Source organism: Condylura cristata, unplaced genomic scaffold, assembly GCF_000260355.1.
Source record: "Condylura cristata isolate star-nosed mole 26May11 unplaced genomic scaffold, ConCri1.0 scaffold00001, whole genome shotgun sequence".
Lineage (NCBI taxonomy): Eukaryota > Metazoa > Chordata > Mammalia > Eulipotyphla > Talpidae > Condylura > Condylura cristata.
This window is the reverse complement of record NW_004567102.1, coordinates 49,976,238-50,004,015: the sequence shown is the minus strand read 5'-3', so window position 1 is coordinate 50,004,015 and position 27,778 is coordinate 49,976,238. Positions and strand designations below refer to the sequence as shown.

General features: G+C 41.8%; 2 protein-coding genes across 2 annotated transcripts in view; one reads left to right on the top strand and one right to left on the bottom strand.

Moving 5' to 3' along the window:
• The window catches only part of RTN4IP1 (reticulon 4 interacting protein 1), a 36,697-nt gene extending 23,195 nt beyond the window's left edge, over positions 1-13,502 (top strand). Inside the window, exons 7-9 of the mRNA XM_004673741.2 lie at positions 520-703; positions 5,372-5,464; positions 13,375-13,502. Coding sequence (XP_004673798.1) covers positions 520-703; positions 5,372-5,464; positions 13,375-13,482 — 385 coding nt within the window. The 3' untranslated portion in view covers positions 13,483-13,502. The remainder of the gene's footprint in view (positions 1-519; positions 704-5,371; positions 5,465-13,374) is intronic.
• A 194-nt stretch (positions 13,503-13,696) lies between these two features.
• The window catches only part of AIM1 (absent in melanoma 1), a 44,308-nt gene continuing 30,226 nt past the window's right edge, over positions 13,697-27,778 (bottom strand). The window contains exons 12-20 of the mRNA XM_012723363.1: positions 27,296-27,422; positions 27,051-27,083; positions 26,048-26,160; positions 24,435-24,564; positions 21,924-22,063; positions 20,673-20,796; positions 20,119-20,277; positions 18,681-18,843; positions 13,697-16,139 (exon numbers count right to left, since the gene is read on the bottom strand). Of these exons, the coding sequence (XP_012578817.1) occupies positions 16,051-16,139; positions 18,681-18,843; positions 20,119-20,277; positions 20,673-20,796; positions 21,924-22,063; positions 24,435-24,564; positions 26,048-26,160; positions 27,051-27,083; positions 27,296-27,422 (1,078 nt within the window). The 3' untranslated portion in view covers positions 13,697-16,050. The remainder of the gene's footprint in view (positions 16,140-18,680; positions 18,844-20,118; positions 20,278-20,672; positions 20,797-21,923; positions 22,064-24,434; positions 24,565-26,047; positions 26,161-27,050; positions 27,084-27,295; positions 27,423-27,778) is intronic.

The following is a 27,778-nucleotide window of genomic DNA, read 5'->3' as shown; positions in this document are numbered from 1 at the left end:
GCCGCGCCATGTGGTCACCTCCGGGGCAGGCAGGGATCGAACTCATGCAGAAGTGGCTTTAGCTTCTCAGTGCAGTGCTTTAACCCGCTGCGCCACCACGGAGGGCCGCTGGATACTTTTTTTTTACTATGAGAGGCTGTTCTTTGCGTTGTAGGGTGTTCTTTTTGGTCATGCTTGGCTGCTAGATGCTAATAGTCCCTTTCCACCATCTTCTTCAAATACAACAATTAAAAACATTTTTAGACATTGTTGAATGTGTCCACCCTTAGTTGAGGACCACTTGTTTAAGTCATTTTTAAAGTATTAGAAAAGCATGTAATTTTATAAACAAAAATATTATTCAGTGCAGCAAATGACTGTCTTTGTCAAAGCAACCACCTCTCTGCTGGACAGCACCACACAGCATGGTCTGTGAGCCATCACTGAAATAAAGCCTAAGGTAGTGGGTGCATGTGTGAGGGGGTTTGGAGCCCTGGTCTAGACTGACAAGAATGTTTTTATTTAATTCTTCCTTCCTAGGTTTGATTTTATCCTTGATAATGTTGGTGGATCCACTGAAACATGGGCTCTCAAGCTTCTCAAGAAGTGGTCAGGAGCCACATATGTCACTTTGGTGACGCCTTTCCTCCTGAACATGGATCAGTTGGGCGTAGCAGATGGCATGTTGCAGACAGGAGTCACCGTGGGTTCTAAGACATTAAAGGTAGGGGGAAGGGTCTTGGGTGGTGAAAGCAAGCAGATAACTCATGCTTCTGGATCTTGGTTTCCATTTAGCTTTTCTCTTGGAGGAAGCTCAGTGAAGTGGCTCTGGGCATGGAGTATGGAGTCACTAGGCTCAAATTCTGGCCTCTGCTTAATATCTGTTTGATCCCTGGAAAGTTATCTAATATCTCTACACCAATGTCTTCACCTGTCAAATGAGGCTCATAGTATATCTATCTTACTGCCTATTGTAAGGATTAAGGGAGATAATTCCTGTGAAGAACTTGGCATGATGCCTAGTACAAAATAGCTTTTATTAAATGTTAGCCTTTATTATCACTTGAGATACTTCTGCTTCCTTCTTGCTGGTTCCTGATGGCTCCATCTGTTTCATCAGTCATAACTAGTCATCTTTTGTATAGGAAGGTGGAAATTATTAAGAGTGCACACAGCATTCTGTTCTCTGGTAGTAAATCACAGCAGTGATTCCCAGACTGGAACTTTCAGATCTTTAGGGTCCATGACAATTTTTTAGTGTTTAAAAAAAAAAATTATAATTTACTTCATTGAGGCTTTGTAGGATAATTAGAATCATATCCTTCTTCTGGAATTGTACTGACATTGTGTCTCTGATGTTATTCAGAAACGTTAGCTATTAATGGCTTTTTGGGAGTTTTCTGAGACTTGGTTAGTAAACCTAACTCAGTTAGGTGAGCCACCAGGAGCAGAACTGTAAGGAGCAAATGTCACCTAGTTGAACATACCAAGTGTGTGGTGGCCTGAAGGCTACTGCAGATCAGCACTAGTACGGGGTTGATAGGGAAGCTTGAAAGTGTCCTCCACTTAACATGATGGCCTGTTGCCATCACAGTGGTGATGGAGGTTTATAAAATTTCATGTTATGCACTATTGGTAACTATAGCTCATTGCTTTAAAATCTAAATGTTGAATGGTACGAAAAAAGTATAAATAAAATTCTGACACTTATTTCAACACACAATACTTCAGACTCAGGGAAAGGGCATTAGAAGATTCCTCAGTAGGGCCCTCCCTAGTGGTGCAACAGGTTAAAGTGCAGCACCTGAGGTTCCCTGCAGCCTCTTCAGCACCACGTTGATCCCCAGCCCCAGAGGTGACCCACAAGGCACGCCGTATCTCTCTTCAAGTAGGTGAAAGAAAAAAAATGAAGAGAGTAATGCCCATCTTACTCAGAGGGCAAGTCTGAAGGTTAACTTGTAAGAGGTCTCAGTGGAGTACAAATTGGAATCTTACAGAAAACTTAAACTTTTATTTTAAATCTCCCCTCAGCAGTGTACTTTGTCGACCTGTCTGCTGTTCTCCTGGATCTGTCTCTGGTGAATCCTCTCACTGCCCCTCCACCTCTGGTCTATACCCCAGTTCTGTTTGCATAACTAAATTTTAAAACATAAAAAAAACAACTCAGTGGTAAAAAGGATGTGAGATTTCAGGTTGGGCAGGCCAACATGTTAGTAAGATGACTGGCTTGATATTTATTTTTAACTTTTTTTTATTCTAGAAATTAGTTTGATATCTTTTTGTTGAAATGTAGTTGTTTGATATCTTCAATTCTCTGTTCATAGAGGTAGCAAAATTAATAAACAGAGTAGAGGTGGCCTTTACTCAAGTCTTAGGAAATGTGTGGGTAATAGACGAACAAACCAGACACTTGATTCCGGGTTTCTTTATCTTCCTTTGATTCAGTAGCAGCCACAAACAGTTTCTATGGGGTGCTTATGGCGGAGAAAGAGAGCTTAGCTGCCCTTCATCTCTTCTTTCCCTATTCACGAAACCCAGGCTTTCCAAGAGCTTTAAAATAAAAGTTTGAGTTTTCTGTAAGATTCCAATTTATACTCCACTGAGACCTCTTACAAGTTAACCTTCAGACTTGTCCTCAGAGTAAAATAGACATTACTCTCCATTTTTTTTCTCTCCCCAACTTGAAAGATGATAGTGGTAATCTCATGTGAAAACCTTTTAAGTGGTTTCTAATGTCTTTCTGAGAATGTGCACAGTTAAAGCCTCATTGTAATGCTCCTAACTCTCCCGCCTGCTTCAGTTTACTCTCCTATAATGGTCTGAAAAAAAAATGCACAGACCCTTTCAAATAGAATTTTAAAATTCTGCAAAGTTTCGCTTTACAGTGCAGCATGCTATAAAGAATTATAGACGCGGCCCTTGTGACCATTGCTGTTCTTTCTTTAATACTCTAAACAATTGCCAGAATGTTTTCTTTGTAGTCTTTGAGACCAGACCTCAGAGGGAGAATTACATGAACAGGTCTTATGTGATTGTAATTACCAGGCTGCACTGTAAGCCTGGGACAATCAGTGCTTCAGGTAACTAGCTACAGAAGCCTTTAAACTGTTTTGTTTTGTTTTTTCTTTTCTTTTTAAGATAATGGGCTAGATCAGTGCTTCCTGACCTTTCATGCTATGACACACATAGAAGATGATAGTATTTGAATAACTTACTGAGATTGCTCTAGGCCAGAAGCAAACTATCTGGTGACTTCTGCCAGCTCTGCTCTGCTACCCCAAGGGCTGAGGGGAATCTCTATCTCGTCACACCTATTCTAGGGTAAACATGGCTCTGTTTGCATATATGGTTCTAAGATAATTATTAAAGCTGACTCTTTTAATCCTCACAATTGTTCCAGCTTAGACAATAAACTATAGGCTCACTGAGCCAACCAGTAAGCCCTTCCTGGCACACTGTTGCATATGGGCCTGTCATTCTGCAGTCTCACACTCGGATTTGGTATTTTCCCATTTTCCCAGTACTTTACGTTCAGCACTGGGTATTTATTGAATATTTTCTGTCCCTCGCATTTTCTATGCATTCTTATTTAATCTTTCCAAAAACCCTGTGGTGGTGATGCCACCATTCTGCAAGCCATAGAAGGGAGTTGACAGGGGTCGTGCTGAGCTAGAATAGCAGAGGAGTCCATGTCACCTGCCAGCTTCATGCCACGAATGTAGCTTGTGCCAGGCTGAGGTACTATGAGACAGGTAAACTCAGTGGTACAGAATTGTCCGTTCCTTAGCAGTTGTGGACAGGATTGGGAAGAGGCAGCGGGTAGTGACTGATCCTCGGCTACCTGCAAATAGCTTTCTCCTTTGTGAAATTTAGTTGACCCAACTACTGATATATCATAGGGGGAACCTCTGCTCCCCTGTTATTTTGATAGTGGTCTACCCTGAATCCAAGGGGGTATGACAGTTGAGTGATCAGTAACCCTTTTTTTTTTTTTTAAGATTTATTTATTTATGCATACAAAACAGGTACAGGTGCACTGAGAGACAAAGTGGGGAGCAGACAGAGACAAAGTGGGGAGCAGACAGGCAGATCTACTGAAATACACTGCTGAGGGGAGTAGCAGGTGGATCAGAGAGGTCTACCACACCATGTGGGTCAGCTCCCTGGCTGGGGATTGAAGTCGTGTTGCAGTGGCTGCAGCTAGCTTTGTGGTACTTCAACCTGTTGCACCACCAGGGAGGGCCCCAGTAACCCTTCTGGTATAAGATTTTTAGCCCCATAGTAAATTAAATGATGTGGGACTTGTACCTATAGGGAAGACCCAGGAAAGGCTGGGGCTCTACACTGCTTTACCTGTAAAGCGGCCTTATTTCTCTCAAAGCCAGAGAAAGAAAATGTGATTGGATTTCTTGTTTAAGATTACCTTTTGATGATTTCTTGCTCCCCAGCAGAATTCTTAAGCTAAATAAAACTTTTCTGATCCCTCTAACCTTTATTCAAAGCTTAGTAGGGAAAGCCTACTGGTCTCAGCCCCTAATATCTCCTAAGGAAGAAAGCCAGTATGTAAAAGACTATTTTGACTGTCATTTTAAGAACTTTCCTGTATTTAATTGCTTATCAGTCATTACTTGATGATTAAGCCTGATATCACGTGGATTTATCTTTGTTCATTTGAACATCTATGGAGTCTTCACTATATCAGTCACTGTCCTTAAGTGCTGAACATACAACTCATGTTTGAACATGAAGTGAGAAATTAGTTTTAGTTATTCAGAAACACTTTTCCTTAAATTTGCTTTTTGGGTCTTCCCTGCTGTTGCATTGTGTTAGGATGCAGCACAGCAAGCGAGCCTCAACTGCTTCAGTGTGAGTTCAATCCCCGGCCTCAGAGGTGATGCACATGGTGCAGCAGACCTCTCCTGACCTGCCTGCTGCTCTCCTCAGCAGTGTACTTCGTTGATCTACCTATTCTGCTCCCCATTTCGTCTCTAATGAATCATCTTACTGCTCCTGTACCTCTAGCCTGTACCCCAGTTCTGTATGTATAAATAAATCAATCTTTTTAAAAATTGCTTTTTGGGCCTCCCTGGTGGCACAGTGGGTTAAAGTGTAGCACTATGAAGCTATCGCAGCCACTGCAGCACAAGTTCCATTCCCGGCCAGGGAGCTGACCCACATGGCACAGCAGATCTCTCCTGGCCTGCCCACTGCTCCCCTCAGCAGTGTATTTCAGTCTGCCTGGTCTGCTTCCCCACTGTCTCTGGTGAATCCTCTCACCCCTGGCACCTCTAACCTGTATCCCAGTTCTGTATATATAAATAAATCTTTTAAAAAATTGCTTTTTGTCTGATCTTACCCCTTCCTACATTGACATGTTTTGTTTTCTTTTTAGCACTTCTGGCAAGGAGTCCATTATCGCTGGGCATTTTTCATGGCCAGCGGTCCATATCTAGATGATATTGCAAAGCTGGTGGATGAGGGAAAGGTATGTGCAACCTCTATATAGTAATCTCTGTGACCTGCCCACCAAGCCTAGAAATGGCAACTGTCCGGAGGTGGGCCTGGCCAAAGTATATGTCTTACACAGCTGAGCGTAAGTGGTATACCTCTGGTTCTGTCTCCATGACAATCATGCATATCTAAAAATGAACTTATATGATCTAATCTAACCCACTTGATTATGGAAAGGATGTATGGTTTTCCCAAAAATACTTGGTTAGATGGTTGAAAGAGCTAGAATCTAGACCTCAGATGCTGATATTTTAGAAATGGTCTTGAAAAGAAGGCACCACATGGACAATCTATACAAAGGTGGGGACATATTTGCACATTTACTATAGAACTGCTTCTGGAACTTCTTTAATCTGAGAGTGAAGCATCTCTGGAGAGGTAAGGTGAACAAAGACTGTGAAATCTAAGCCCTGGTAAAACTGGAGTTAGGTTCCTAGATCTCCTGTTTTCAGACTAGTGTAATAAAATCAAGGACAAAGAAATGGTACATCTGAGAGGGTCTATCGATGGATGTGAGTGAGGACTGATGAAAATTTAGTGGGAACAGTTGACTGGTATATCCGACTAGTGTCTGAACTGCAGTGGACCTTGGGGAGAAGGTGCTGTTACTTATAATCTGGTCATCCCTTTTTGGGTGTCAAAGGCCTTTCAGGGTTCCTAAGGGTTGAAAGCCTCCTAATTTGGGGTCTTATTGCTCTTAGTTGTCCTGACATTCCTTCTTTGGACAAAGAGTCCAGAAGGCAAACTTATTTTCTGGTGCTAGTATTTGAGTTGAGATTATGTGTAATTGTAAGATGGAGGGGGGGCATTATATACTTTGACGGGTCCATGAAATGATTCTCATTGAGAAAACTGGCTAGAAAGAGATAAAGGAACATGTCCAAGTTGGGACCAAGCTCACATTTCCTAACTCCCAGTCCTGTGCAATTAGCGCCATGCTTGTTGTTTGAGTCTGATTTGGAACTGTAGCTTAAGTTGTCTTGTCAGGCAGAAAAGGGGTCTGGGCAGGGCTCGCACCACCACAGCACAGCCCATGCCAAGCCACTTGGAATGAGCTTTGGGATGGGCTTGCTGGTGCTGGCACTTACCTCTGGTTGGGTACATTTCATCTTTGCATTGGGCTGTGAAAAGGAATTCTTATAGGGACTACCAGCTGCTGCTTATGCATTTTGGTTTTTGTTCTGTAATAGCTAAGGAATGACACATGGCCAGTTCCTATTTCCCAGAACTTTTGGTTCCAAGTCTTTGTACTTTTTCTTGGACTTTTAAAAGTCTTGGTGTTTACTGGGTAGACAAGGGATTTACTTTACTGTGACTGTAAGCAAGCGTGTCTTTATAAGGTTCGACCCACATCGAACAGGAATGCTTAATTTTATTTCTGGTAAGAAGGAAATGAACTTTTTCAAATAATTGGGCTCCTCGTTGTACACAGTTCAAGTGGGTGAAGCCCCATTAGTAGAGGTCCCTGCCATGCAGAAGTGTGCCACATAATTGTGCTTGTGCTGACATCTGCCCCAGGCTGTCCACACGCTTACCATTGCTCGTTTATACTCAAAATATTGTGATTCTTTCTCTCTACTTGAAATTACTGTTTATGCAACAGAGAAGAAAGGTGACTTGTATATATCTACCTATTAAATTTGGCAGACAACTGACAGAATGACTAAAAGAGAACATTAAAATAACGATACCCTTGAAATGTCCTTGAATGTGGAGGAGGTGAGGAAAATGTTGCTTATACCTTTGAGTCTTTCTCCTGACCAGGCTATCTGGGGGGCTTGAGTCATTTCTGACAAAGGACTCTGGAACTGCGAAAGTTGATATGTGACATGGGGGCCAAGATGAGACCAGCTCTGTGGTCCCCTGCTTCTCTGAGAGCATGAGAAGTCATTGTCTGTCATGGGGAAGTTGGAAGGGATAACAGAACAAACCTACTGGCTGGTTAGTAGAACTTGTTAACTTGCAGGAGGATGGTGAAATTATTCCAGGTTTGAGCTGAGCGCTTAATGAATCTAATTAGCAGGTATCAGAAAAAGGAGCTGTTTTTGCTATTTAAGAGTGTGAACTCATGCAACAAAAGCAAAGAGCCTATTCTTTCATAGTACTTTAAGTTTTATTTTTATTTCTCCAAGTACTATTGTTCAGCATCCTTGTTTTGACAGTAAAATAGCACGTCCCCCCTCAGGTTAACATACTTTCAGGTTTTTGCGTAGGTAATATCCTTAGAGTGTTCAAAATCTAAAAGGTAGTTAAAGTTATTTTACAGAGTCTTCGACTCCTGTCTCTCAAGCAGAGATTCTCCTTGTCAAATACAGTCAGTGTTACAGTCTCTTGGGTGTTCCAAAGATGCTCTCTGTGTCAGTAAAGGGAAATACATATAATTTCTTCCTACTTCTTTCCTTTCTTCCTAACACAAATAGGTACTCTACTGCTCTTCTGTTGCTTGTTTCCTATCAAATTTAAAATCTCCCTCATTCTTTTTTTGTCTCCCTCATTTTGTTTTTTGTTCATAGAATACCATAGTATATGTGTATCATAATTTATTTGGCCATTCTAGTCTTTTGCAAATAATACTTGAGTAACCCAGTGTTTGTGTTAAATACCTAGCTGAAGTATTTCCATATGGAAATAGAATTGTCCAGTCAATAGGTTTATGCATTTATAGTTTGTATTATTAAATTATATTTAAATGATTATGTTAATAGCTATATATAAATTTCAATAAATTTGGTTTTAGTGTCTGGAATTTCTCATGGACCTACTGTCTAGATGTCTCTTTACCCATGTTGTATCTTCTTACCTGATTTACTTCATTATAGATTTCTTTCTAAGAATGTGAAGAAAATTTGACCAAGATCATTTGTGACTTAGCTATCCTTGTAAAAGTAGAATCTGAACTAATGAATATTGTGGATAGACTCTAAGTTCTCCTGGAGGCCTATGTGACCTAGAAAAAATAGGTGAAGTTCAGAGTTACCCATGATCAGGGACACACTCAGTGTAGTAATGCCATACTTACACTGCCATTGTCAACTCCAGCCCTACTTCTCTCTCCTTACAGTCTCGCACTCAGTAAATCTTTTTTGAATGACGATCCCCTGCTTTTAGTGTCGTACTGTTGTCAGGCTCAGACGTGGTAAGGAACTGAAATTTCCCAAGCATGTGAGGATTTCACAGTCCTCTCTTGGCGACCCACACTTGGGTGTTGGTTTCATGTGTCTGTCGTTGCCAAGGCTTGTTGTTGCACATGGCGGGATTTCAGATTACTCCCAACTGAGCACAATTTCAGTCTGAAATTTTTCAGACAGTTATACAGTACTTTCTTAGATAAGTGCTGGTTGCTCACGGGGAAGGGAGCAGCTAAGGATGGAGCATGAGAAGCAGATTTTTCTTTGTGTCCTTTTATCTTAGCATGTTCATTCACACATATATTCTTTACATAATTATTAAAATTCTGTGATGTCATACTCTTAATGTCCTCGGGTCTAATGAAAAGGTCCTCGGTCACCAGCCACATTTCCTGATAAGAGCTATGATGTAGACACCCCAATTTCTTTATTTTACTTAGCATCAGAATGGCACATATGTAATTTATTTGAATTCAATTAAAAATACTTACTGAGGGCTCACTAGCTTCACCCAGAGGAGGGAGGTGCTGGCCACCTTCTGGGTAGTGCTGGGCACTAAGGCTTCCTGCAGTGATGGGAATGTTCTGTCTGCACTGTCCAGTGTGGCAGCCACTAGCCAGGTGGAGGTTGAATATTTACTATGTAGCTAGTGTACATAGGGATTGAATTTTTTATTTTAGTGATTTTTGATTAAATGCATACAGCCACATGTGACTTGAGGTGACCAGAGTGGACAGTGCAAGTTTGGGTAAAACACAGTAAGTTCTGAGGCAGGTCTTTTCCCAGATCCCTCTGGGATGGCCAGGCCCTAAATTATATTGCAAACTTTAAAATCCTTACTTGCAACTTTCTTTTTTAAAGAATGCGTTGATTCAAGGATTGGCTCACAAGGATAACCTAGAAGAGGGCTATCTTGCCAGATATGGCTTCTGTGTGATCTCCAACCCTTCATGTTACTGTTTTGATGCTGCTGAAATTATTTTTCTGGGAAGGATTTAGGCCAAGTTTCTCCTCTCCTTCTCTGACTAGAAAGAGTATTTTTTTTTTTGTCCAGGGGAACCAAAGGGACAAGTCCTAAATCTCTTTAAAAGTGGGCACATTTTTCTCACTTGCAGATTTTTCCCTTTACTACTCCACCTAATAACCTGTCTTCCAGCCTAGAGTTTTCCATCTAGGAGCAGAAGTTTCCAGAAATAGCAAAGCTTTGAAATGCCTTTCTTTTCCTGCTGTCATCTCCACATCTCCTTAGCTAACCCCTCTTATTTTCCTTTACCCCAGCCCTGAAAATATTGAGGCTGCCACAGTGGTCAGGGCCATCCCTATCTAAGCGGAAGTGCAGGAACTGTGGTCCCCCCCACCCCTCCCCTGAGTCCTTGGTGCCTGTTCACGGGTGGGTAGCATTGGACTCATGACAGAAGCCTTAAATCTCCTGTGGTGTCTGCATCTGTCTGTCTCTCCGTACACCCATCACCCTGGGATGCTAGGGTTCTCTGCCCAGTGAAGGCCGAGGCCCAGGACCTGAGGGAGAGGTTGGGAGACTGACATAAGCTTCCCTCCCCACACCCACATGTGTGATGCAGTATTGAAACCTGGTGTCCTAACTTTGGCTCTGCTGCAGATAGATCTGACCTGGTACTTACCAGTTCACTACTTGTGCTTCTGTTCATCTGTCACAGGCTTGCTCAGGTATTGAAGATCCCTTGTGAGCTTTGATTTGTGATTCTCACTCAAAGTAGACCTTGAGGTGAAATCCTCTCTACCTGCTGCTGTGCCTGCCCATGGGATAGCCTCTCTTCACGAGTTCTTGCACTTGGGGCGAAAGGGTTTTCTTTTATCTCCCTCTCAAGGAGCAGAGAGAATTTATTCATCAGAGGCAAATGGGAAGTTGAGGTTCCCATTGTCCCTGTGTTCTCCTAGAAGAGATGCCAGGTGTCCAATCCCGGGGCCTGTCTATTAATCGGAAGGTAAGGTGTGGCTGAAGACCCTGAATTTGGGTCCAAGACTGGAATGAGCCCTGCTGCTGTGGATGTCTCTAGTCAGCGGTGAGCCCTGCGCACTTCCAGGCAGGAAGTGGGGTGTTGAGCCACCTGCTTTATAAGCACAGGCTGCCTGTGCTTGTGGACTCCAGCGGTGTCATCACATAAACGTCCCCACCCTACCGTGGGCCACCTGTCTTTTCCCTCTGGATTTTTTACTGTGACCCCATTGTCTACATGACAAACAAGCAGTCTATGTCTGATGGGAATCTTGTGTGCAGATACTGCTTCATTATCCAGCTAATCTGTTTGCTGTCATATATTCAGCTAGCAGTGACATTTGCATGCCTATTAATTGAAAGCCTTTTTTCATTCTCACTGATGGGAAGAGGCCAGTGATTCATTATGCCACTGTCAGCCGTCAGCCCTCTGGGGGTTTTCGCCACAGTACACCCAACCGGCCAGGGCTGGTTGCCTGAGTCATCAGTTGAGAATCTGTGCTTCTGGTCCGAGCACTCTGGTGAACAGGGCTGGAGGAGCTGAGGCAGTTCATTCTGGAGTTGAGCAGGTGGTGGGGCACCTGCCTCTCTGACCTGATGGCGCCACTGCTGGGCCGATGCTCATGCTGGCGGCCGGTGCTCACGAGTTTGTTATTTCCGCCATTCTCCTTGACCTACCTCAGGTGTCTTGGTGTGGCTACTCTGGGTAAATGCCGAACACTCAGGCGGCAGGTACTGCGTCTTTGTAGAGTGGATGTACGTATAATGCAAGTCAGGGCACCTAAGAAAAATGCCAAGTTGCAGTAATTCCCACTCCGGGGTACAGAAAATTTACCTGAGGAGCTTAAAGTGTCTAGTTGCCACCTTACTCCTAGAGATTCTGATTCATTTGTAGAGCTGCCAAGGATTGTGGATTAAGTGTGCATGCAGGTGGTTCATTTTCAAGTAATCAACATCCAGAAAACTAAGGCTTCAAGGTTTATGGGTGCAGGAGGTTTCACTTAGGACAGCAGAACAACAGCTTTAATGCACTCCATTATTTTGAAAGAGGAGGGAGGTTTCCTCTAACAGGCCGCTCAGCTCTGTGGCTGCATTGTTGCAGAAGAGCCGAGGTCATACTCGGCTTGTCGAGGGGACTGTGACGTCCTCCCCAGGCACGGATGAAGTGGAGGCAAACGTGCCACAGCTGCCAGCTCGGTGGCTTGGACTCAGGGTCCGGATGCCGGCTCCTTGGTTGACATGATCTCTTAGCGCAGTACGGGCTGTGCAAGTCTCATCATCCTTGGCTACCTTGCCCTCCCTTAGGAGGGCTCCCTTAGGAGTCTGTGTAGAAAGCAGCAGAGGGTCTACGAGAGGCTTGGCGCAGAGGGTGACTGGCCCAGACTGAGCCCTGTGCGCCGCACAGCAGCTTGTGTCGTCGGGCCACTAATTCACTCTAATGCCTTCATTTCTTCATTTATGAAATGGGAACAGTAGTAGTACCTTCCTCACAGTGATTCGTTATAGGGATTAAATGGGGTAAAGTATATAAAGCTCTTAGACTGTTTGGCTCAGAGTGAGGACAGTGTGCTAGCTGTGCCTTTTACTGTGAGCTTATTATGATGTGTGGATACAAAAAATTTTCAAGCCCTTGGGAGAAGGGAACTTAGAGACTGAGATGCTCCCCGGTGGCTGTGATGTAGAGTTCCCACAGGGAAATGCACTTGAGATGCATCTGAATGCCACAGGGACACTTAGCTTCCCCTTTTTTGAAAGGTGTGTGTTTGCTTATGCCCTTTGACATTTTATCCCTGCCTGTGGAGCTGTGGGGAGGTAGGACACTGAAATATCATTGACCATGGCTGAAATTTTTTTTTTTTACGTTTTGAAAAGAACAGTTCAATTGGGTTTTTGTGTAGAACATACGCTACACAGGACCGAGTTTGAGAGGGGGCTGGAGAGCAGTGGGAGGACCCGGCAGCCTTGGTTGAGGCGCTGACTTGGATTTCGTTCTGTGAAACCTCCCAGGGCAGCTCCAGCCTGAGACAAGTTCTTCTGAAGCCCACAGCCCCCATAAGACTCTTGCTTTCTAGTTAGCTTACTGATTTTCACCTCGCTGACTTTTCATTGAGCTCCTGCTATGGGCTTCACATTTGCTGGGTGCTGTGGGGCATTCAGAAGAGGTGGCTGTACTGTAGGTACTGAGTTCTGGTTGAGGAGATGTGCCAGCTGTTTAACACATTAAGAAGAAATCTTAATCTGTGCACTGCCACGGCCTGTGAAGGCCCACGGGACACACAGCAAGAACTCTGGCGTGGCCCTTTGCTATTTACGTATATACACAGCATGCTGAGACTTGTAACCAGCTGAACAGTCTGTAAAGAGGGTCACGCAGCCAGTTGCAAGACAAAGACACACTGCATGCTGGAGGATCTGGAAGGGTGGTAGAATTCTTCAGGGCCACAAATGTACCCTGCTCAGTGACAGGTAGACATTTTGGTAAAGTGTAGAGTTGGAGAGAGGCTGAGAGCTCAGGGGGGTGAGCTTTTGAATGTCAGAGACTCTGCAGCTACTGAAGAGTGGGACAGTACATGGCCAGCATAGAACAGATTGAGCACTGGTCAAGTTGGGCTGCTTGACAGAGAAGCAGCAGACAGGAGGGGATGCAGCCACCGTGTGGCGTGTGGGGTCCTGGACCCTAGAGACATGGGTGTGGTGGGACCTTTGCACCAAGAAGCTAAATACTACCACTGTCCGCCCTGGCCATTTCCTACCTACCAGTCCCCTTCCTGTGTTTTATAGATTCATCCGGTAATTGAAAAAACGTTTCCATTTTCTGAAGTTCCAGAAGCCTTCCTGAAGGTAGAAAGAGGACATGCACGAGGAAAGACCGTTATTAATGTCGTTTAAATAAATAATCAGTTTGGTGATTGTTGGCTCTTATTTGGTGAGTACCTATTATGGGCCCAAACTTCTCCCTCGCCATCCCTTTCCACATTAGTCCGAGTTGAAGCAAACACCTTTCTGCCAGTCATCCCTCTCAGCTGGCTTTCTGGCGAAACCAGCCCCCAACACATTGCTATTTTATTGTGAGGCCCTCTGTGCCAAGCACACAGAATAGGTAAAGGAGACATAATAGAAAACTATCTGTACTTGGGCCAGTTTTCAAGCTGTTCTTTCACAGCAAATGTGCAAATTACAGTGGCACCTACTCCCCTAATAGCTCAAATTGTTTATCTTAACGTCTGTAAGATACTAGAACTTCTGGCAGGTGGATAGATGGCAAGAGTTTACTTAAAACTACTTCTTCCATATATGTATCATGAACACTTGTTTGTCCCCACTGACCAAAGGCTTGTTTTTGTCATAGTGGCTCTCAAAATCCTGACTCTCTAGTTTATATATAAAAACCTGATCAGTTATCTATTTGGTGGTTTCCTTTCTTAGTAATGAAAGGTGATGCTAAAATTTCTAATTTTTTTACATCCTTACATTTGCATAAGGACTGGGCCTCTTTCAGTGATTGAAACGTGTTTTTCTGAAGACCTTTCCATGGAAAGTGCAGCCGTTCCCAGGGGACCCCAAGTTTTCCAGTTGAGTTTGAATGTCTGCCTTTAGGTATGGCTGTGAAGTCCATTGTAGCTCCTGGGTCTCTCCTGTGTTTTTTAAGGTGTTCACTTCCATTGCACTTACCCTCCCTGTTGTATCTTAGAAATTTGCCTCTTTTTGTGTATGCCTGTTTTGAGTAACTTTCTATTTGGTTTATTCCTCTTAGACATTTGTTTGGTTAGTGTACTGAGTGAGAGCGCTTCCATTTGTAAATAGAGCTCCTTCCACTTCCATCTGAACAAGCCCTTCTGTTTCCCTTGAGTTCTCCATATGGAGGTGAGTGGGGAACTCTAGACAGGAGCTCACGCTCGTGGCCACTCTCAGAAAAGCAGCACATACCCCTGTCCATGAAGTCAGGGAAGAGGGAAGTTGGTATCCCTCAGTCCTGCCTCCTGCTACTCAGACATGTGTTTCTAATCTGCAGTGTTAGGAGAGCATTGAATGGATTCTATCAAATTTCATCAATATGGTTAATGAGAACAAGTTTATTCAGGAGATAAATCTATACAGTCTATTGTAGTATGTCTTACCCACCATGCTGTAAAGATATGCACAAAAGGCCTAAAGTCAAAGCTATACATCTAAGAACAAGACAGACATGTTGACTGTGTTGTACATGTGCAAATGTTACTTTAAAATGAAAAACTACTCTGATGACCAGAATTGCCTACTAGAGACTCCCTAGAACGACCAACATTTTAGAATGAGAAACACACCAGAACAGATGAAAGGGAAACAAGATTGTTCTTCCTGTGACGAGAGCACCAGTATTTAGTGACAAGGACAGTGAACTGAGGACAAGATAAAGAGTATAGTCAAGGAAGGTTCAGAAGTTTCATTAGCTGACTGCGCGATTTGAACAGCACCACGTGGGCCAGCAAATTGTCCTTGGTTAAACATAATTATTAATCTTCGTTGAAATGCTTGCGCATTTTTTAGGGTTTTCAGGCTTCAACAAAGATTCTTAAGGCCTCCTTTCCTTCACTTTCTGGAGATAACTACTGGTCATCCTTCTGAGCTTTCCACATCTCATTTCTGCTTACTACCAGCTAAGTGACCACATGGGCCACAATACCCTGAGGCTGTCCATGGGCAGGCACGATGAATAGCTTGCAGAACACTCCAGGTAAGGTGACCCCATAGGCCTCATGTCAGTGGGGCTGGATAAGAGACCTAAGTTTTGAAATTTAACATCACTTCAAAGTTAACTGTAGATGAAAATACCTAATAAATTAGGTTAAGGTAATACTGTTTCAATGGCATATGTAAGAAAAGAATTTAACAACATTTGTGACATTCTTGGGCAGCCCAGGGGTGAAAAAGTAGCCAAATCCTATTAACAAATATTAGCAGACATGTTCGTGAAATCTTGTAAACTTACTAATTTATAACAAAAGAAAAAATGGCTGAACACTAAAATAATAATGGTTCCAGAGCCATTTAGTCCAAAATGACAGACCTAATGAATTCTTCTCAGATGCTGAACAGATTACAACTCAAGCTCTTATCCTTCCCTTTATAGTGTTGGGAATTTGTAGGTCTACAAAGTCAAGTGAATTTGTCCCTGTTCATTGTGTTTAAGACTCTAAATTATTTCTAAAGTTTTGATAAAATCTTTTTTCTTAAATACCCAAAAGCTGCTAATGAAGCAGCCTGTTTAAGCAGCTACTAAAAAGAAATGAAAAGCAAGAACTGAAAGGACAAATTACTGCTTTAAAACAATTGTCTTAAAATTATTGTTTCAACAGTTGTCCCAGTTGAAGGTAGGTCCTGCTTGCGTCTTGCTTCTTCTGTCAGCAGCTCTTGTTTTTTTCTTAAATAAGGTAGCTGAAAGCACCTCCAGAAATAGTGCTCTGGTATTCTTCTGGTTTAAAGGACCATTGCTTCCCACACTTGTGTTAACTTCTCTTTGCTGACAGTGTTAAGGATTATGTGATTTTGATCATACTGTGTACCCCCTGGGGGAAAAAAGAAAAGACAGTTTTTTTACACCAGTGTAACAAAAGTCAGCAAGATATGAGACTATGTGCCTCAAGGACAACAGCAGGGAGAAGAGCCTGGAAGGCTACTGGTAGGTTAGAAGGTCGGTCTGCTGTAGCTCATCTGTTAGACTGCGCAGGCACACGCAGGAGGTGCTGCCTGCCCTGTGCAGGCAGTGGGGGGGGGGGGGGGGTAGAGTACAGTAGATTCTGCAACATCTCCTTTGTGGCCAAAGGAGAGCTTGTGAAATGCATTCAGTGATGGGATTTGAGACCCCAGCCAGGAGAAAGCAAGCACACCTGAGAGTATGAAATGGTTGTCAGAAGAAGCAAGTTTTGAGTGATGCTGTATTTATATCAAAGAGGAGATTTGAACGACACCTAGAAGTGCAGACCAGGCAACACTCACTCCTCAGACTTAGTGATTAAAACTCATAGCATTTAAGACGCTGGTTTCCACTGGACTGTGAAATTAGTGTATTCCCATAACTTCCACTCACCAGAATGTTTGTAAGAGTGTTTTCCCAGGGTAGCTACTAGAGATCAGATACCTTAGTGTTAAAAACTGCCTCATGTTCTCTTCTTAAAAGAAGGCCTGTTACAGGTAAGTTTACTGCGAGAAAAAGTTCACCACCACCACTAAACGCCACCATCTCTTCTGAGACGTACACAACCCTCCATCAGATTTCAGGAAGTAAGTATTATCTTAAGGTTGCAATGTTTTATTTAGTAATTTTTTGTGTATAATTCTAATTAGAATCATGAAGACTGAGAAATAATCTTCATTCTTCTGCCTTTGGAAGAATTAAACATCATCCCAGACTTGATGTTTTAAAAGCATGCATCAGCTTCCGCTGTTGTCATAAGGTATGTTGTGGTCTGTGACTGTACCAAAGCAACTCACTTCCCAAACACCGAGAGGTGGGTTACAAGAAAGACACTGGCCCTAGTCACCCTGATGACAATATTAGTAACACATGGTTCAGAAGTTGCAGCTAATGAAAATCACCGCTTCCTCTGAAGCGCACATAGAGGCATTGGTGCTATCCTTGCACAGCGTGCGGCCCCAGTCCTGTCCACCAGGTGGCGGCATTCTCCCGTTACAAGAATGGCAGCTCTAAGACGTGTGTATACACACACACAATGCCTTATTCAAGAAGAACCTAATGCAGTCCTACTATTCTAGTCAGTCAAAACTAGAGACCAATTGCTCTTATTCCAGGTATAAAATGCTTTATGCCTGGAAGTTTTAAAATTTAAGTTCTCTGAAACCACAGTGTCTGACAGTGAGTACCCAGCTTGTAGAGCAGAAGCACTCCAGTTTAACTAGTTGATCAAAATAATAAAGCAAGGTCTGGGTCAGTATTTCATCAATTTGACCCCCAGGCTGATTCTCCATACAATGGATTATATTCTGACAAATGTATGGTACCAAGTATAATATGAAGGAGTTAGATCATTAATAACTCATTTTCAGAATGTTGCACTTATTTTCTGATACTCAAGGATCCTGCTTGCACATGTGATTTTTGGTTCCCACCCGACTTGTACTTGCCTATTGGTTAGCTTGTGTTCACACAGATAATGCTCTGGTTCTGCCTTATTTAATTTAGTTTGCCTCTGAGCCCCTTTTCCAACTTCTCAGGTTGTCTGAATATTAATCCCTCTGTTAAGTGGGTTAACCACTTGTCTCCATGAAGTCACCGAAGCCCCTGATGAAAATATTCATGCTTTTCCTCTCTTATCAGAACACTTCACCCTGCATACCTATCAGGCCTAGAGCTCTGATTAAGTATTATGGTTATAAGAGGTTTACTAAATTTACAAACATAATTATGCTTACCTTTCTGATAGGAAATACAAAACTACTAATTCAAAACAAAATCAGCAATAGTAACCATTGACTGAATTCTAGTGTTCTTAAGTTGCCCTCATACTTCTTTCTCCTAGTAGTCCTGGACCAACAGCATGGGCAACAGCCATGCTTAGAATTTGATAGATTCTTGGGCTCTAACTCAGATCTCCTGTATGAGAAACTGAGGTTGGGGCCCAGCAATCTGTGTTTTAATAAGACCGATGCAGATATGTTTAAGAGAATGATTCCCAACCTCTGCAACTCTCGGTTCATGCTGGACTAACTTCACAAGTGTTCTCCCCTTGGCTGTGTTTGTTGTTTTACTCCCTTTTAGCTTTTCAATGAAAGGTTATATGCTATATATGAAAGTCATTGACTATGCTGAGAGCTTACTTAGCCTTTTAACTTGCGATGATTAATCTAACACTGTCTATATACATAATTAAAAAGCGGTTGAAAGTCAGCTCATATCCAAATTCCATCTCAGCATTTAGGTAGCTTTCAGAGAGACACTTAATTGGGACTGAGGACAAGATAATGCATGGAAAATGTTTTAGCTCAGTGGCTGGCATGATAAGAAGTCTATTACTACTACAGTCATCATTTTCAGAAGAATTGGCTTTTAGTTAATTAAAGATAGAGTTAGAAATTAAGATGATCCTTACCTTTGATATCTAAAACTAAGTTGGGCTTCAACTTGCTGTAGATCCTGCCATCCGACTTCATGCTCCAAAACTGACTGTCAACATTCTGGTCCAGGGCCAGGCCCAGCTTTGAGCCAGAGGTTACCAGGCTCCCCACGATAGTCAGGCAGCAGTCTTCTGCTATCTGCTCAGTGGGAAAGATAAGATGTCTTAGACCTGGGTATGCAATCAAGCATCACTGAAATCATTTCATTTAAATAGATTTCTAAGTTATCTTTGTTACTAGATTTGTTTACCCTCACATGAGGCATTTAAGCTGTGAGCCAGAGTAACTGGGATTGAAAAATAAATGCCTTTTATTCCAGATGATGGAACATTGAGTTTTGTCCATCTCACGTATTATCCCTTCTTAGAAATGACTGAGATGTGAGGCTACATCTGTAATTAAACAGAGCAGGATGTCTGAGGAAGCTTTCTTTCCAAATATCCCAGAAAGGAATAAAACTAGGCAGTTTTTTGTTTAATTTTGAAAGCCACCACTGCCCTAAGGTGGCTAATTTGGTTATCATTTAAACCTTTGAAATTCCATTTTCCTTCCTTCTTTCATGAGAAGTCTAAAATTTGCTTAAAAGGCATGCTGTCCTGCTGTGAAAGGAGAAAGAGAAATGTATTTCAATGTTTTAATGCAGAAATATCTAGGCCCTGGTCTGAATCTACCCTTAATTCACAACAGTAATATAGTAGGCCTGTATTCATGTGACATTAGCACATATTGCTAAAGAAAATGCTAATGAAAAAACACATTCTGTATTGGGAATGAAAGGATTGTAAAAACTATCTCACTGACCCATTCAGAGTTAAATAACATCAGTGAAATATCTGTTAGAAAATAACAGCTACAAGGCACCATTTTCTTGAATTGTTTGAGAGAATTCAAAGGCAGCAATTGACTTTTCTTAAGCTCTGTTTCTGCCACTTTAGTGTCTCAGGTTTCTTCTATGCAGGTCTCAACTGTCCTTCATTTACAGAAGGGATGCTTCTCCCTCAGGCACCTCAGACCCAATTAATAAGTTGTGCTCCCTTTCACAAGGTCTTCTGCTGACTCATGGGGCAGCAAGTTTAAAAAAAAAGGAGCTAACAGTCAAGCCCATAAAATCAAGGAGTTTAAAAAGAGTAACTACAATAGAAGCGTGAACTTCTCTCATAAAATCTTAACTACATTCAGCTTTTCAGTGTCTATTAGGAAAAGGACTGTTGTATTCAGAGAGGTACTTCATCCTAGTTGGGGACGCGGTTTAACTCTAGAACACACTCTGTGCCACGTTTACCTTCCATAAATTCCTGGCTGCTAAGAAATTTTTTCATGAGAAACCATCTGTTATTTCTAAATGTACTACTGGAATTGTGAGTAGCATCTACATGACAAGATACTGTGCGCTGTCTATCCCGAAAGACTCACCCTGCATTTGATACATCCCTCTTGATAAATCCAGATCTGATCATCAGCACCGACGTCCTCCATGACCTGTATTCTAAGTAGTTTCAGATCCTCTAAGTTTCCATTGGTTGACATAAATAACCCTGTTGCTTTGTTTCGAAGTCTGAAATAAATTCGTTTCTAAAAGATAAAAAGCCCAGTTGTGCTGTTAGAAACACGGAACAAGCATTTATAGCAGGGGTAGAATGTCAGGTGAAGTGGATTAGGGATAATTACTATACCCAAGAGTCTCAGAGGTTTTTCTCAATGAGAAGAATTTGGCAAAAATCCAAAGAAGTGCCTGGGAGGGCGGAGAACCTGCCTGTGAACAATCCAGCTTGGCACAAAGCAGGTTTTGATGCTGGTGTGATAGCACTTCTGAAAGTGGCCACAGCCTGTTAGCATTAGGAACCCAAATTCAGGAGGGAGGAGAGGGAGGTGTCCAACTTAAAATTGTAATTAAAAAGTTGAACTATATTTACAAAAAATAAACTTCTGAGAAGAGTCTATTCAAAGCAGCATGAAGAAAAGCATACCTGTACAAATGGTCGTAGAGAACCTATTTGGCGACAGCCACTGAATTCATACCAATTAGGCACTTCCGCTGGGGACAGTAGGAACTGTCGACCCCGGTAATTGCCATATTCATAAGTAACCCATCTGGAAAAAATTAGATAACCACAGTAAGTGGCAATTTCCACGTGACAAAGAACCCAATTTATTTTTACAATGCTTCCAACTTTTAGGATGATCTTTATACTTGAAATGTACACTGGGGAAGAGGAAAAGGAAACTATCTTATTTTCTAAAACAGAGTTGTCAGAAAATTCCTTATACATGAGCATTTATGCCAAAAAAGATCCATTATTGAAATGTTTTTTCCTCCAGTTAGAATCTTTTTCGCAAGTGGTCTGCTCTTTCCTCCAAGTTTTACTTAAATGGTATTTGTAAAGTTCTTAGTGTAAAGCACACAGTAAGTGCTTTGTTAAATAAAAAGAGTTTATTGATGAGTACTCTTCCTCAGCCCAGAAAACTGCTAAAGATACTCAAATCTCTTCTACTCAGAGATGCTGGTACCCAGACCTGAGCCAGTGTGGGCTCCCCCAGACAAGTATGCGAGGACCCCACAACCTTCCTTTCCGGAGGATGTATTATCTCAAGGAAGAATAATATCCTTCACCTGTCATCCGGGAACTCTAAAATGTTGTCATTTAGCCATTGTATCAGAAAAACAAAGTAGTAAGTCCTGTTTAAAATAAAACACTAGTAATTCTACCCTCTGATATCCCATAATCGTTTTTTAAATAGCTTTAACACTCAGGGCATACAGAACATACCAATGGTTTCTGCAGGTGAAAGAAAAATACTTTCTTAAAAATATTTATTACACTGACCGTCCTTATTCATTTTTCTATCTTCATTTCAAAATTATTCAAAGTTGAGAAAAATCTCAGCCCTTCAAAATCATGGGTCTTTCAAAGGGCAAAGAAAAATTAGCTCCTTCTCACTTGCTAAAAAGAAAGAGTACTCAACTCAGTGAATGTACTAAGCACTGATGTCCCTAGGATCTGTGAGGGGTATTAAAAACAAAGGCTTTCCCTTAAGTAGGATAAAAATCTGATCAAGAGATGATACCTCACTCATAGTTTTTCCAGTGGGAAAAGTATACTCTGAAAGTGTATCACTATTAACGCTTACAGGGGAAAAAGGTTAGTGTTCAGGTAGTGTAAGGAAGGAAGGAAATACCACATTAAAAAAATGAATAAACAAGTAGGTTAATCACTTACATGCCACCAATCACCTGAACAGAGCGTATCTGCGTGTTGAATCCTAGGGATCGGAGATTAACTGTTTCTGCATTGAGCTCGATCTTTTTTCCTTTGAAGTTTTCTCTTTCATAAAGAATAATTGTTGGTTCAGAAAATTCCTGTTTAGGAACAGAAACAACATTCTGCTATTCATCTTTGATAATAATTCAAATTTATGTTAAATCATCCCTTTACAAGGACAAAGGACATGATCTGCCAGGCTTGACTTCCATAAACTCCTTTTCCCAGGGGTCTCGGTGTTTAAAAAGGCAAGGCTGAAGGGAGATAAGGAGTGTGATGAGGCAGGAAGTTTTCCATTGCAGAGAAAGGAAGGTATGTGTAAACAGTGTTAGAAAGCAAAGGAAAATTTACTCCAGGCCAAAGTACTGTATATCAGTATCACGGTTTCTAGTGGAATTTATTTTCAGCTTTGTGTATTGGGGTATGGAGGGACCAAAAGCCCGGACACCACTGCCAAAGGCCGGAGGGCTGTACCAGCGCTGGTGTCTGGCCGATAGTAACTGCCTGGCAGCGAGCCTCCCCTTGTGTTATCTCCTCCAGTGTCCTGTTACTGTGTTGCCAGAAAGGCTAGATTCTGTGTATCCATGTTCGCAAACTTTCCTGTTGAAATTACTGCTGAGAAAAAAATTGGGAGCACCCACCCTCACACAGTCATTCGTTTTAAGGAGACAGTGCACAGCAGCCCACTGACTTTCAGAAAAATGACAAGTTGGCAGCTTCTACTTGTTTTTCCAATTACAGACCCTTATAACCCTAGACTAAGCTCTAATGATAATACTCCTCTAAGATCATAAACGATACATCAAAAATTTCCTACCTGCTTAAAGTTTTGTGGTAAGGGCGTGGCGCCTGGCTGCTTCATGTATGTGGACGTGCCCTGACATGTGGAGTTTGCTGACCAGGAGTGGGGGAGTGTGCAGGGATGGTTTGTATGGTCTGGGAAGTAGTTGTATAGCAAGTTGTATACAAGAACTGGGGTAGTGTTTACAGTGCACTTTGACATGACACACCAAAAATAATCTAAAAACTCAGTGACAACGGACATGTTTAAAGTATTAAGTGGTAAAGATGTATGTTCTTAATAATACATAGAGTCTTCACAGTCAAAATCCAACAGGATGTCATCTGTAAGTGCTAAAAGTGATATGAGCGTATGTTGATGGGAAGCATTTCAAAACTGTATCTGGAGTGTTGGGTTTTGTTTTCCAAATAGAGACGGTTGGTAGCGTCTAGAATTGTAGGCAAGTTAAACATTGAATTCTTAGATATTTCATTATGTAAGCTGATCAATCTATTGCTATCTTTACATTCAAGAAAGGCCAACATTTTAATTATTTGAGCAGGCAGGGGTAAGATAAAGCCAACTCACAAGTGTCCTTACCTTTAAAACCAAAATCACCAACTATATATGCTTAGAGCTTTTAATGAGGTATCAGCTACCAAAATCCAATAAAATTCTCGAAATTACAGCCAGATCCAGACTTGAGCATCTGAACATTTCTTGTAGTTTTGGTCTATTAAACATTGCTTTGACTACATCAAAATGAAAGATTTTTGTTGAAAAGGGGACATTAAATCTGGATTAGCACATACTGTATAAAGCTGGAAGACATCACTCATTGCAAGTCTTTAAAACAACAGAGTAATAGACATCAGGCAATTCATTGGATACAAAACCCAATGACTAAGAAATGAGATACTAACTTCACTAACAGTGAAATGTTAACAGTGAGATACTACTTTCTATCCATTCCTCAAAATTGACAGAAGTTAGGCGGTAGAGAATACCCAGTGCTGGCAATGATGAGGGGATAGGCACCCACGTGCACTGCCAGCAGGAGTCTAAAATGATGGAATATGGCAAGATTCAGTGAAACTGCATATTCACGCTCACCCAATCCTGCGGTATCTGTCCTCAAGAGACTCCCCATGAGGGCACAGTGACATACATGTGAGGAGTAAGTAAGCAAAATAAGGTGATGGAGAACTTGTACCAGCTAGAATCCACAACTACATGTGCATACCACAGAATGGAAAGTGCTTCAGAAAGTTTTAAATACAGACAGGTATAGTCTGTTTCTATAAAGCCTTTATACATATTTTTTAAAAACATGGACTTTGGAAGAATATGCAACCTGTCTCCACACACTTTAGAACCAGTACCCACAAAGTGGGGAGGCACCAAAATAGAGAATAGGAATGAAGTGGAAAAAGCAAGACAGGAGGGGCCTTGACCTGCCCGTGACGACTGTGCACACAACTAACTTGGTGCACTGCTTCTGAGAAAATGCAGACAAAGGCAACAGAAATGTTAAAAATCTAAAAAGGCCAAAGGTTCAGCAGGGCAAGTCTGCAGCTGCTCTTCTGCCTCTGACTTTTCACCCCGAGTCCGCTCTGCCTGTTGGTTTCCTTGTTGTCACATCAGCTTTGTGACCACACATCTCAGTAAAGCTCTGCTGACACACTTACAGCGTCAATGAAACGAAGAGACTTGAAAGCTGCTCCAGGCAGGCATCCCATGGCAGAGAGACAAGGGTAGTGGCCTTCTTCCAGAACATACTGATTACCCGAGAAATTCTCTCCATCATATGCAACCCAGCTACAAAAAGAAAAACCATATACAAAGTACAATGTGTGATTTGGCATTCCTGTTCAACTGGGATCTTTTGAGAAACCTGCTATAAAATAAACAATACTTGTGGCTGACAATGTTTTCTTCCAAAATATCTGGACATCCTTTTGCATTTCAGCCTGTGGCAAATTTATAAGAAATCTGTTCAGTTTGCAAATCAAAGTTCTTTTTCCATCAAATTGTTCCACTTGGTACTTCTCACTTTTCCAGACCCCTTGCCCCCATCAGGAGTGCCAACCACCATTCTCCCAGGCACTGTGGTCTTCTCAGGTCTGAGTCCCCTTATAACCCTCAAAAGCGAGGCCATCACCAGGATTTACTGATTTCCTCCCAGAATTTTTCCTCACATCCTTTTCTCCTCCCTTCTGGTACCTCTGCACAGGTGGGCTAGGTCCCAACATACCATGCTGAGTTTTAGACAAGCGATTCTTCGCCTCTCTGAGCCTCAGCATTTACGGTAAATGGAAACTTACCACACTCCCCTAGAAAAGTTTTTATTTTCTTTTTTAATGCAATTGTGTGACAGATACTTTTCCATTGCTGGAGACAAAATAAATAACCAAAAAAACTTCCTGCCAACTTAAAATTTACAACCTAATGAATAGTGAACAAAACAAAAGTATGTCAGGTTGCAATAAGTGAAGCCGAGTAGGAGCTAGAATGGGATGGAGGTATGCCCTGATACGTTGTGACATGATCCTGTAGGCCTGCACATTTGAATGCCAAGCCAGTGCTCTCGCCCCTCTGCAAGGGTGAGTGGCAGGGAGGCGCTGTATGATGAAAGGGCACTATTATTACTAGACAGGCTGCTCTGGGGCTTCCTGATCAAGTAGTAAGTAGTAAACCATTGTGAGCATGCCATGTTGCACTCCTGCCCTTTGCAGTGCTAAATGTTGTAGCTCCGCCTTTCCTGTCTTGTATTTCCTGCGACATCCATCTAAATTCATATGCTCAGAGGAAACTTCTACAACCTGATCCCACCCTCCCTACCCAAACTTGCTCCCCCTTCCCCCGCTACAAACTCCCCTCAGCTAGCGAAGGTTGTACATTCCCTGGTCAGCACACACCAAGTCCCCTCCAGCCATATGCCTGCCTGCCATGTGCAGAATGCCTGTCCTACGCCTGCCTGTGAGAGTCTGCAGAAAGGCACCGCAGGGATCTGCTAGACTGCCTGACACATCCGGGACAGGCCTAGGGAGGAGAGAGACTGGTGCGAACCCTGTGGCACACCAAGGTGGTGGGCTTCAACTTTTCCAACTCAAAATTGACCAGCACGTCCCCTGATGTAGGCCCAGCACTCGGACGCTGCAAGCATACTTCAGTACCAAGATGGTTTTGTATTCTTCGGTACTTTCATGCACAGGTCAACACCTAACAGAAGTCACTGAATACCGACCCATGTGATTTCTATTTCCCCTCAGTGGCTCTGCCTGTCCACAATTTTACTCACCTGCCTCCTAAAACTCTGCAAGACTTGGCAGAAAATGAGTCATCAATTTGACTGGTCGTTTCTCCAAAACTTTGAGTGCTGCCTTGAAACTGCGGCTCCGAAAACAAGTGAATCTTTGAAGAAGTAAACGGAAATACATAAAATTATTTTCCTAAGTGCACTAACTATTCAGCCTTTGGAATAATGACCCAAACATGACCTGTTAATTCTTGTTGTAGTAAAATGGTGTGAGTTTTACGAATCCTTTAATTTTCTACATCTACATTAAGGATCAATTAGAAATACTTTGGCGGCACCATTCATGATCTGTTTATTACAATTCAGATAGTCATCAAAGGACAATGAAACAATAGAGGCAGTTTCTATAGAACACCCTGTCCTAACAAGCTGTGCAGCATTTTAAAGCTTTATTGTGGCCAAACGTAATTGTTCATCAGTTCTACCATTTACAAGAAACTGTATTTTGGAAACATGTAGTATAGATCCCCTCCCTCTCAGTGGAAGATACTTGCTGACTTATTAGAATCTTGTGTATGCTAGTAAAGAAAGCTACAGTAGTGTTTGTGACTCTGTAATTATGGCTGTCTGGCTGCCATTAAAAAGGTTAAATAACGAATGTAACTCTTCAGTTAATGTAGATAGTCAGCATCCAAAAGGTTAGGGGAGAGCCCATATGAAAGAACACATAAAATGTTTGTCTAATGCAGACACAGCAAATGTGAAAATTCATTTTACTTTGTATCACAATACATATATGCTACTGTTTGAAATATTATTCAATGTAAAGCTGTAACTAAAATTCAGTTTTACATAATAAACTTAATTATTTAGATATGGATCAATGCTAACAATTAAGTATTAAAACTAACTTTAAAATATGGTATGTTTTCAGGTATAGAAATGGATAAAACAAAATGTGGCAAATGCCTGACATTTTACACAGAAGTTCAGCGTTTCAATGGGAAGCCGCTAGCTATGAAAAACACAGTATCTTTTCAATTACCTGATTTCGCCTCCTCGGGCCAGAAAAAGAATCCTAGGTTTATAAAAGGAAAAGAGAAGAAAATTAATACAGCAGACATCTTGAAAATGTTTTTTGTTTTTTTTTTCCCTTCCAGGTCACTAGCAATTAGTAGTAAATATAATTCAGAATAGTTTCTACAGCATTAAATACTACATGGATCAAAAGTATCTTACTAAAGAAAATGCAGAATTCAAATATCCTCAAATAAAATTTTAATTCCTTACCAAACAAATGGGTTGAACGGAAGAGATTTTACAATTTTTGCCTCCCCAGTCCTCAAAACTGGTATAAAAGCCTTTATCCAGTATATACTGTTCTCCTGTGAAGTCTGGGTTTTCATAGGCTACCCATCTAGAGAGACAAAAAACATGACTTGTTAGAGTTTCTGATTTACATAGACAATAAAACTCACACACATTTGGATAGATATGCATCATACAGAAACTTTCATTTGTTTTATTAATCAGTAATTTTAATTTTTCTTGTTTTCCATTCACCTTTTAGGAGCAGATAGGTTTGTCTGAGACAAAGTGGCAAGCAGAAGGGTATTTTTACTTGAATCTTTTGATGTTCTCACTTATCAAATTCTCCCCCTCAGAAGGCTGCAATGGGGATATTTGTCTATCTCATTCTTTCCTAAGGAACTAACTGGGGCTTTGAAGAAGGACCTGTAAGAGTTCTCTTAATAAGAAAATAAGAATTCTTTT